Raw genomic sequence first — 9,381 nt, forward strand, 5'->3', positions numbered from 1 at the left:
TCTGCTTAGTGCCAGCTTCAAGCAGTTAGATAAACTAATTAACTATGTTGTTAATTTCTTGGTTTTCATTTTTGTCATTTTTGAAAAAGAAAAAGAGTCTCACACATGGTCAATATGATGCATGAGAACTATCGGCAAGGCACTAAGTTTGGTGTTCACACACTAAAGTAAGTTCAAAGCCCACAAATAAAGCTTGGCATACTAACCAGATACTTTAATGGTTTAAGAAGCAAGCCACTTCTGAAAGATTATGCAGGAAAATAGTCAACAAATTAAAGAACACTTGCACTATGACTCAGAAGGAGCAAACAGAAGGAAGAAAGAAAAGCAGCAATCCAACAGGTCATATTTATACTTGATCATTGATTGTGCAATGAATTAATTCAGGGACTCCTTTATGTCTGGCTGAAATGATTATTTAGTTGCAAGTGGAAGTACATGTTGAAAAAGAAAGCTATCTGCATAATTTTTGCTTGAAAGTTATCTGCCTAGTAATTGTCATCATTCATCAACTTGAATACTTTGTTTTGTTTTCCCTGGCTGTTTGAATAAAAGAGAGATGTTTGGTTTAGAAAAGTAATTGTTCAATGTCACAGAAGTTAGAATGAAAGTTAGTGGTGGTGTGTGTTTGAATGAGGCCAAGAAACAAGGAAAGAAGAACCAAGCTCAGCTCACAAAGTGAGCATTATCGAGAGCACTAAGGAAATAATTCAAGGAAAATGATTTGCAAATGCATGCTCCAAGACTTGAACCCATGACCCAAGGGAAGAGGGGAGGCGCTACTCACATGGAAAAATAAGCCAAAATAGGCCAAATGCACTCCCCAAGGATCGAACCCCACACCTTGAGGAAGCAAAGGAAGCAAGGCAAACAAGAAAAAGGGTAGCGCATGCTTCCCATGGGTTTCGAACCAAGGACCCTTCCTTGGATGCACCAAAGCTCAGCTCACAAAGTGACCTGAGCGCTACTCCTTGATGCAAGGAAGCAATTTGACACGGCCAGGGAGTGGGGCACACAACAAATTGACAAGGCCCATGGTGCATCACACAACAAATTTGACACGGCCAGGGAAGGAGTGGAGCGCGCATGACACGGTCCAAGGGGCAGCACAACAAATTGGCACTAAGGCACCAATGCTCAGCTCACAAAAGCTCTCCCTTGATGCACCCCAAGACAGCAGCATGCTACTAATGCTTCCCCACACTAAGTGTCAAAGCTCAGCTCACTTTGTGAGCTGAGCACTCCCTTGGAAGCATATTACCCATGGGCTGAAAATTCAACCAAAATTCCAATTTAATTCAAATCTTCACCAAATCAAAAGCCCATCCAAATTCCAATATCCAAGAATAGAAAGTGTATAAATAAGAGTTAGTTTGATGTAATTAGGGAGCTGAATTTTATTTTGAATTTTTCTTTGAACTTTCATTTTCATTTTGAGCTTTGGTTTTTGAGTTTAGATTTCAGAGAACTTGGAAGAAGAATTGATCTCTCTTCTTCTTGGTTCTTGTTTGAGCACTCTTTTATTTTCTTGCTTTGGATCTTGGGTGGAGAATTGAAGAAATTCTGTTTCAATCTCACCTTGAGATCTCTTGTTTTAATTTTTTGCATAATTGAATTTAAATTTCCATTTACTGCTTCTTCTTCTACAATTTCTACAATTCACTTTTCTTCATTTCTCTTGCAATTGTTCTTGTTGGATCAAGGAAGGATTTGAGATCTAGAATTGTTATCTAGTCTCTTCCACTCCTGAGATCTTCAACCTCTTTTACTTTGCAGCAAATTAAGCACTGCTTTCCGGTTTTTAAATTCTTCAAGTCATTTTACTTTTCTGTTAAGATCCACTTCATTGCCCTTAGATTTTCTCTTTTATGTTTAATGCAAATTTAGTTGTTCTTGTTCAGATTCTGCAATCCCAATTCCCAATTCCTTTTATGATTCAAGCAATTTACATTTCTTGCACTTTAAGCTTCAGCCATTTACATTTCTTGCAATCTAAGTTTCTACAATTTATATTACTTGCAATTTAAGAATCTGCTTCTTTACTTTCCTGCTCTTTAATTTACTGCACTTTACCCCTCTCCCTTTATATTTCAAGCAATTTAGACTTCTGCAAAGCACAAATCACTCAACCAAACTTGATTCGCTTGACTAAATCAACCACTAAACAAAAATTGCTCAATCCTTCAATCCCTGTGGGATCGACCTCACTCATGTGAGTTTTTATTACTTGATACGACCCGGTATACTTGCCGGTTATACGTGAAAGAAATTTTTCGCGTATCAGTGACTAATAATTAAGCTAACTAATTTTTAATAACTAATAACTTATAATATTCTAATAAGATGTCAATTCTCAAAAATTTCACAAACAACACAAATAAAAAGCTTTTCCTTAAAAATGGTTTTTTTTTTCAATTAGATCAGAAATTTATCGTTATTTTTAATGAGAAGTTTCTTGTTAATTTGACTTGAAGTTTAAAATTAGTATCATTTAAAGACAAATTTAAAAATTTAATATTTTAGGAGATAGGAGCATAATGTTGATCATTTTCATTCACAAAATATACTAGAAAAATATATAATAAATAAGATAATTAAATTGTTATATATGAGGATTTATTTACATATGATCGTACACATTTTATTATTAATTAAATAGAATTATTTTGGAATTCATTCAATAAATATTAATCTAAGCTAGCTATTGAATTAATTTGTAATCGTAACTCGCATTAGCCCTTGAGTTGATTTTCGTTAACAATGTGTTAATTTGATACATTAACTTGATGCAATTTTGATTTTTCGCTCAGGTTCTATATGATCGAGATCTATTAGAGCTTTTAGAAGCTTGATTGCTGCTCCAGAGTTCCAAAATTTTCAAATTGTACTTGTTATTGTTGTCTTCGTGAGAATATTGAGAGTCCGTCAAATTTATAGGAGGTCTAATAGATCTCAGTCACATGAAACTTAGGCGAGGAGCTCAAATATTAACAAATTAATATGCAAATTTCTGAGGCCAAATTGAATATTAACTCAATTTTCAAATAAGGTATATTAATTTAGAAAAAAACATTTAATTTCAAAAATTTAAAACGCATGTATAAGCACACTTTTTATTATTCCAAAAAAAATTTTGCGTATCAGCGCCAATACTTCAAATAAAAAATTGAAAATTCCATTTTCTCCACAGTGGATCCATTACAAAGACTCCTCTTCTTCTAGGGCACGCAGCTATGCACACCCCACTATTACGCACACCCCACACAGCACTCTCCTCTTAGCACGCACTTGACGGCGTCGCACCCTTCCCCTCACGAACGGCGTCGCCACCCTTCCCCTCTCAGTCCTCTCTCGGTCTCTCACCAGCGGTCGTCACCCTTGCCCTCTCAGCCTTCTCTCTGTCTCTCACCAGCCACCGCCATGGCTTCTGTCGCCACTCATTAACCTCAGAGTCATGACGTGCTGCACTGCTTCTAGCCTCTCAGTGACGACGACCCTCAGCGACAAGTACTGCGAAGTGTGACGACAATTCTCTGACCCTCAACGACGACGACTGCTTCTCCCCTCTCGGTCATGATGGTGCTGCCCCGGTCGTCCTCTTCTTCTCTTCTCTAACCTCTGCTCAAGCTCAGGTAAATAATTATTGGAAATTTTGATTAGGGATTTTGATTATTGGAACTTTGATTAGGGGTTTTGATTATTGTTCTGATTAGGTGTTTGTTGTTCTTCCTAATTCAGTATTTGATTATTGTTCTGATTAGGTGTTTATTGTTCTAATCAAAATTTTGATTATTGTTCTGACTCTTGATATTGGAACTTCTGATTAGGTGTTTATTGTTATTCTGATTTTGTTCTGATTAGGTGTTTATTGTTCTAATCAAAATTTTGATTATTGTTCTGACTCTTGATTATTGGAATTTCTGAAATAGGGATTTCTCCAAAGATCGGAATTTTGGTAGGGAAGCGAGCAGTATTGGGGATGTTCCTATAAAATAAAAAACTGTATGTGCTTTTTGTTCTCTTATTTTGCATTTATTTATCTATGGACTTGTATGCATCATTTACCTTTCTAGGTTTTTTCTACTAAATTTTGTTAAAAACTTGAACCTTGAGTTTGAATAGTAATTGCTTTAGATGATGCCATTCACTGTTTTGGCTTCTCAAATGATGATGGTAGCCTTTAGCTATTAGTCTAGCTTGTTTTAGAGAGTACTATTCTTGTTGTTCATAAATGGTTGAGGGAGCAGTGGCCACTCAGAACCATATATCTCTAATCAACAGCCATCGGTTGGTATAAAGTTGATTAAAAGGGAATTGGTATAAGTAGATTAAAGTTGCATTGCTACACTTGCATGGTAACAGTACAGTAATGTGATTAAATTTATATGCCTTATCGGGGTTCACAGTCTCTTTAGCGATCATTTATGGACCATTATTTTTTGATATTCTTTGACCCATCATACCTTTAGATTTATGCCTTTTATCCTGGTTCTAAGGGTTTTGTTCATAATTGTTGTTCACTAATGAGGGCAGGGTGTAGTGATTAAAATTTAACCTTCCTAATTTTTGTCTATATGGTTTTAATAACTAATACATGGTTTGTACTCTATTAGTTTATTTTTCGAATATAAAATAAACAAACTTGGGTCAGTATATTGTTAGTCTATTTTGTGGCAGTTAAATGTTTTATTTGTCATTCTTGTCATGTCATAGATCTGCCTTTTGAGAGGTAAACTTCTAGTGTACATTATGCAGGGTCTAGAAGTTGTAATAAGAGTAACAAGAATGGGTGTATGTGTGCCACCTTGTGTGCCAAATAAAAACAAACAAAAATTGCTCAAACTGTGTCCTAAAATGATGTGCTTTGAGCGAAAAAGAATATCATGTGCTTTGAAACTAGTGTGCTACTCATGTTTTACTTGCTTGATTGCTTAAGTTCCATGATAGAGTTAGTTAATGTAAGCTGTTAGAATGAATAATTTTAACCTATCATGAGTTAACTGTTTGAAATGTACAAAATGTACAGTGATGCTGTTATAGACTGATTTTTAAATTACTAGAATGCATAATAGTGCTTTTAAAATGTTTTAAACCTTATATGCATGAAGTGGCTTTTGGAAAATAAATATGAAATTGAGCTTTTAATGCTGTCCTCCAAGTCACTCTTAAGCTATCTTCCTTAATTGAATTTATTTGGGTGACCATATTTCTGTCCTATGTTAGTGTTCCTTAAGTTGTATATGATGCCATTGGAACTCTAGCTGAAGCTGTTGGTGGGGAGCTGAATCAGGTATGTTATTTTTAATAGTTTTCCATGGAAGGGTAAGCAACCTTCCCTACATAGAAGTTTCTCTCTCTTTTTTTCTTAAATTATTTTTCTTGCATTCTTTTGTGTCTAATGAATTTTCATATAAACTACTTCTTTCCTTGTTTTGCAGCCTGTTTATCTTGAAATCCTCATGCCACCATTAATAGAGAAATGGTAGCAACTTTCAAATTCAAACAAAGATCTGTTTCCTCTCTTGGAATGCTTTATATCTATAGACCAGGTAATAATCATTACTAACATGTATGACATCTATGCTTCCTTTCTCACTCCACAAACTCTCAAGTCTCCTTGTTATAGCTGTATATCCAACTCTTCTTCCCAATAACTTAACTATAAGGGTGTTCTACCATAATTTTTAGAGCTTCCTTTCCATTTTTTCATTAATGATAATGTTGTAGAGACCCTCATCTCTGATCTCCACTCTTATTTCTTTTGGAGTGTAGTTGCTACCATCTCTTTCCATTCCTTGCATTTCTCAGGTTTGTCCTCTACTTCTTCTTCATCATCAAACTCACCCTCAGATCTTTTTTTATTCAGACCCTCTCCTTCCATTTTATTTCGGATAAGACCCTCTTTGACCATATGAGCAATAGTTCTTATATTCTCTATACCTCCCTCTAATGGGATACCATTAACCATCCAGTATTCCTTTGTTGGTATGAGCAGCTGGGTTTCCATCTTTATGCACTTTCTTCTTGCTTCTCTTCAAATGGTCTTGTTCCTCTTGAGAAGGCCGACAGTCATGTAGAGCCCCTCTCGGGTGCCCAGCACCATCCATGGTGGCTTAAGGTTGCAAATGGCGGTCTATAGCACATGTATGCACCCCACTTTTTCTTATGTTTTATCTGTTAGGAAATGTCTTATCTTGTCTATGATGTTATGTACTTTGAAAGCATTTATTTCACATTTCGATGTCTCGGTATAGGTCCTCTGCTTTTTGTCAATTTTATAACTTCTACGGTATGCTTTGATTTCCAGTTCTCACATGCATCTCTTAATATTTTCATGATTTAGTTGTAATAAATTAAAATAATTAAACTGGCAATGTTTAGTACTTCCCTTTCCTACTAGCATGATCCAAGCAGCTTCGTAATTATAATCATTGGTTTAAGTTTCAGTTGCTTTGAATGTTGTGGCCACATTTAATTCATCTTAGTTGGTGCTATTTATGTTGATAATAAGCACCATTATTACACCTTTTCTTTTTGTATACAAGGTTCTACTACAATCAACTTAATGATTTGGTTTCTGCTGCATTTTATAATGATTTAATTTTCATACTGAAACTTAAGCCAGGCAGTTGGTATGTGTATTTCTGGTATTAGTTTAGGGTTCAACTGAGTGGTTGTATTTTTTCAATTATTTTGCTAATGTACTATGTTATCTATACAGAAAATTTCTAAGGTTAAAGAGGCTATTTCAATAGCAAATAATGCATGCTGGTCTATTGGAGAACTTGCAGTTAAGGTATGTTAATGTTATGTGCTACACTCTGATTAAATTTTGTAGAACTGTGTTGTGGTTGAAATCTAATTGGCTTAGTCAGAGTTATGTGCATAATGTAGTTTTGAACTATTAGTTTCAAAAGTCAATTAGGACAAATGGCTCTGCTCTTTGTGATTGCTATTTGGCTGTTATCTTTTAATTTTCCACTTATGTATTTTTGTCTTATGAAATTTTATAACAATATGATTGTTTTAGTTCTGGAGAGTATTTTAATTTATTTATATATTTAATATTTAATTGGCATCTTTTAGATGGTTGGAATTTTTTAGGTCCTGTCAGTTCTATGCATTCACTAAATTTTCTATGATATGCGACAAATTTTGTGTTATTTATCTAAACTGACAAAGAGTTGAATGGCACTCTTGTTAGATATTAGGCTTTGGATATCTTTGAATAAATCATTATTGATCCAGCTCCTTGTTTTGGAATAGATTCCTATAACTTGGCATTGGAGTCTCAGCTCAAATATTCTACAGATTTTGTTATCTGGTATTTATGTCTATGTGGTTTTTCTTTTCCACCATGAGCCTTTTTTCGACCATGAGTTTTCATTTTATGTTTTTGATATTCGGTTATTAGAGTGAATAGCTTTTGACATAAACTTATTCTTTTCTATTTTCTCCCCTTATGTGAGAGTTGAACAGATTCAAGAAAGAAGATCAAGAAAAGTTCTGACATGAATGTTGACCATTTGAAAGCTGTGAGAAATGGCTATAGTTCAAGTAATTCCAGTAGCTCCATTCCTTACCTTGCAAATGGAGGCATACCTTCACTAAAATTACCTGCAGTAGTTGTACTTTGGCTGGCCTTTCAGTTGATTTTTTCCTCCTCACATTTCTATCTTGAGGGTAAAACTTTAAAGTGACGTTTCTCCATAAACAAGAATTTGATGTATTAAGTATTAACTGTAAATAAGAGACAAAGCTATGCAAGGTTTACTACAGATTTGGTTCTTGGCTGAATAAGTTACAACTGTCTTTACATCTATATTTTGTTTACAGATAATTTTTATTATTTAAAGAAATTATTTAGAATAATTATTACAGAAAAATTAGCGACATACTCGTTGTTGATGATGGTGACAAATTAAAAACTCTATTGCAACTGAAACATTTATGAGATATTTATCAATTTGTTACTAGTTTAAAAGGAAATTGTGATGACATTTTGCGATAGTATTGCAACTAATTGATTATATATTATTTCCTAGCAAGTTAGCGACTACTTCATAACTCTACTTTCTCATTTAGAATAGCTTTGGTTTAGCGACAAAATTCCTACAAATTTGATTAAGAATTTTCAAAGATTAGCTATAGATTTACTACAAAACGAGACAAATTTGTGATCATATTAGCGGACAACTTACGACGAGTTAGGTTCAAAAAAATTCCTCGCTAATTAGCGTCAACTAAGCTTTTTATTTTGTCTACGAAGTTAGCTTGCGTTTAGCGACAAATCTGCTACAGTAGAGTTTGTCGCTAATTAGCGACTACCGTTTCGTCTATTTCTTCTATGGGGTTGAGGGTTTATGGTTTAGGGTTTAGGGTTTATAGTTTAGGGTTTAGCGTTAGGGTTTGTGGTTTATAGTTTAGGGTGTAGGATTTTGGGTTTAAGGTCTATGGTTCGGGGATAAGGGTTTATGATTTAGTGTTTATGGTTTGTGGTTTAGGATTTGGGGTTTATGGTTTCGGGTTGAGGGTTTAGGGGCTTTATAGTTTGTGGTTTATGGTTTAGGGTGTAAAGTTTAGGGTTTAGTGTTTAGGGTTTAGGGTTTGGGGTTTAGGGTTTGTGGTTTAAGGGTTTCGGGTGTAGGGTTTTGGGTTTAGGGTTTATGGTTTGGGGTTGTGGCTTTAGGGTTTGTGGTTTAGAGTTTAGGGTTTAGGGTTTAGGATTTAGGTTTTAGTGTTTATGGTTTATGGTTTATAGTTTGGGGTTGAGGGTTAATGGTTTAGGATTTAGGGTTTAGGCTTTAGTGTTTGTTGTTTAGAGTTTAGGGTTTAGGGTTCATGGTCTAGGGTTTTGGCTTTAGGGTTTGTGGTTTATGGTTTTTGGATTTAGGGTTTATAGTTTATGGTGTAGGGTTTAGGGTTTAAGATTTAGGGTTAGGGTTTGGAGTTTATGGTTTAGGATTTATCGTTTTAGGGTTTAGGGGTTAGACTTTTGGGTTGAGGGTTTAAATTTTAGGGTTTGGGGTTGTGATTTAGGGTTTAGGGTTTGGGGTTTAGTCATTAGGGTTTATAGTTTAGGGTTTCGGGTTTGTGGTTTAGGTTTTAGGATTTGGGGTTTAGGGTTTAGGGTTTATGGTTGTAGGTTGTGGGTTGAGGGTTTAGGGTTTATGGTTTAGGGTTTGTGGTTTATGGCTTAGCGAGTAGGGTTTAGTGTTTAGGGTTTATGGTTTAGGGTTGGTGGTTTATGGTTTTGTGTTTAGGCTTTAGGGTTTAGTGTTTAGCGTTTATCTTTTAGGGTTTAGGCTTTAGGCTTTGTGGTTTAGTGTTTAGGGTTTGGGGTTTATGGTTTAGTGTTTAGGCTTTAAGGTTTAGGGTTTA

The 9,381-nt window shown here is 35.0% G+C and overlaps 1 protein-coding gene across 17 annotated transcripts; it reads left to right on the plus strand.

The window, feature by feature from the left end:
* Window positions 3,159-7,800, plus strand: LOC107619784. 17 transcript variants are annotated; one of them, XR_002353755.1, is made up of 9 exons: window positions 3,161-3,632; window positions 3,930-4,002; window positions 5,224-5,290; window positions 5,439-5,549; window positions 5,773-5,808; window positions 5,996-6,144; window positions 6,722-6,796; window positions 7,267-7,324; window positions 7,480-7,800. XR_002353755.1 is itself a non-coding variant. In XM_021111005.1 (3 exons), the coding sequence occupies exons 1-3, from the start codon at window positions 6,707-6,709 to the stop codon at window positions 7,698-7,700; spliced, it is 369 nt and encodes a 122-aa protein (XP_020966664.1). In that variant the 5' UTR covers window positions 6,151-6,706; the 3' UTR covers window positions 7,701-7,800. The 17 variants fall into 17 exon arrangements, 1 of the variants encoding a protein (XP_020966664.1); XR_002353753.1 differs by having other exon boundaries at window positions 3,159-3,632; window positions 3,930-5,290; window positions 7,470-7,800; XR_002353750.1 differs by having other exon boundaries at window positions 3,159-3,632; window positions 3,930-5,290.

Source organism: Arachis ipaensis, chromosome B09, assembly GCF_000816755.2.
Source record: "Arachis ipaensis cultivar K30076 chromosome B09, Araip1.1, whole genome shotgun sequence".
Classification (NCBI taxonomy): domain Eukaryota; kingdom Viridiplantae; phylum Streptophyta; class Magnoliopsida; order Fabales; family Fabaceae; genus Arachis; species Arachis ipaensis.

Excerpts from the sequence above, each read along its gene's own strand:
- LOC107619784 (XM_021111005.1), top strand. The coding sequence starts at position 6,707 with ATGTTATCTATACAGAAAATTTCTAAGGTTAAAGAGGCTATTTCAATA. Across the intron at positions 6,797-7,266 it reads TTGGAGAACTTGCAGTTAAG|ATTCCTATAACTTGGCATTG; the intron begins GTATGTTAATGT and ends GTTTTGGAATAG. Across the intron at positions 7,325-7,479 it reads TCTACAGATTTTGTTATCTG|ATTCAAGAAAGAAGATCAAG; the intron begins GTATTTATGTCT and ends AGAGTTGAACAG.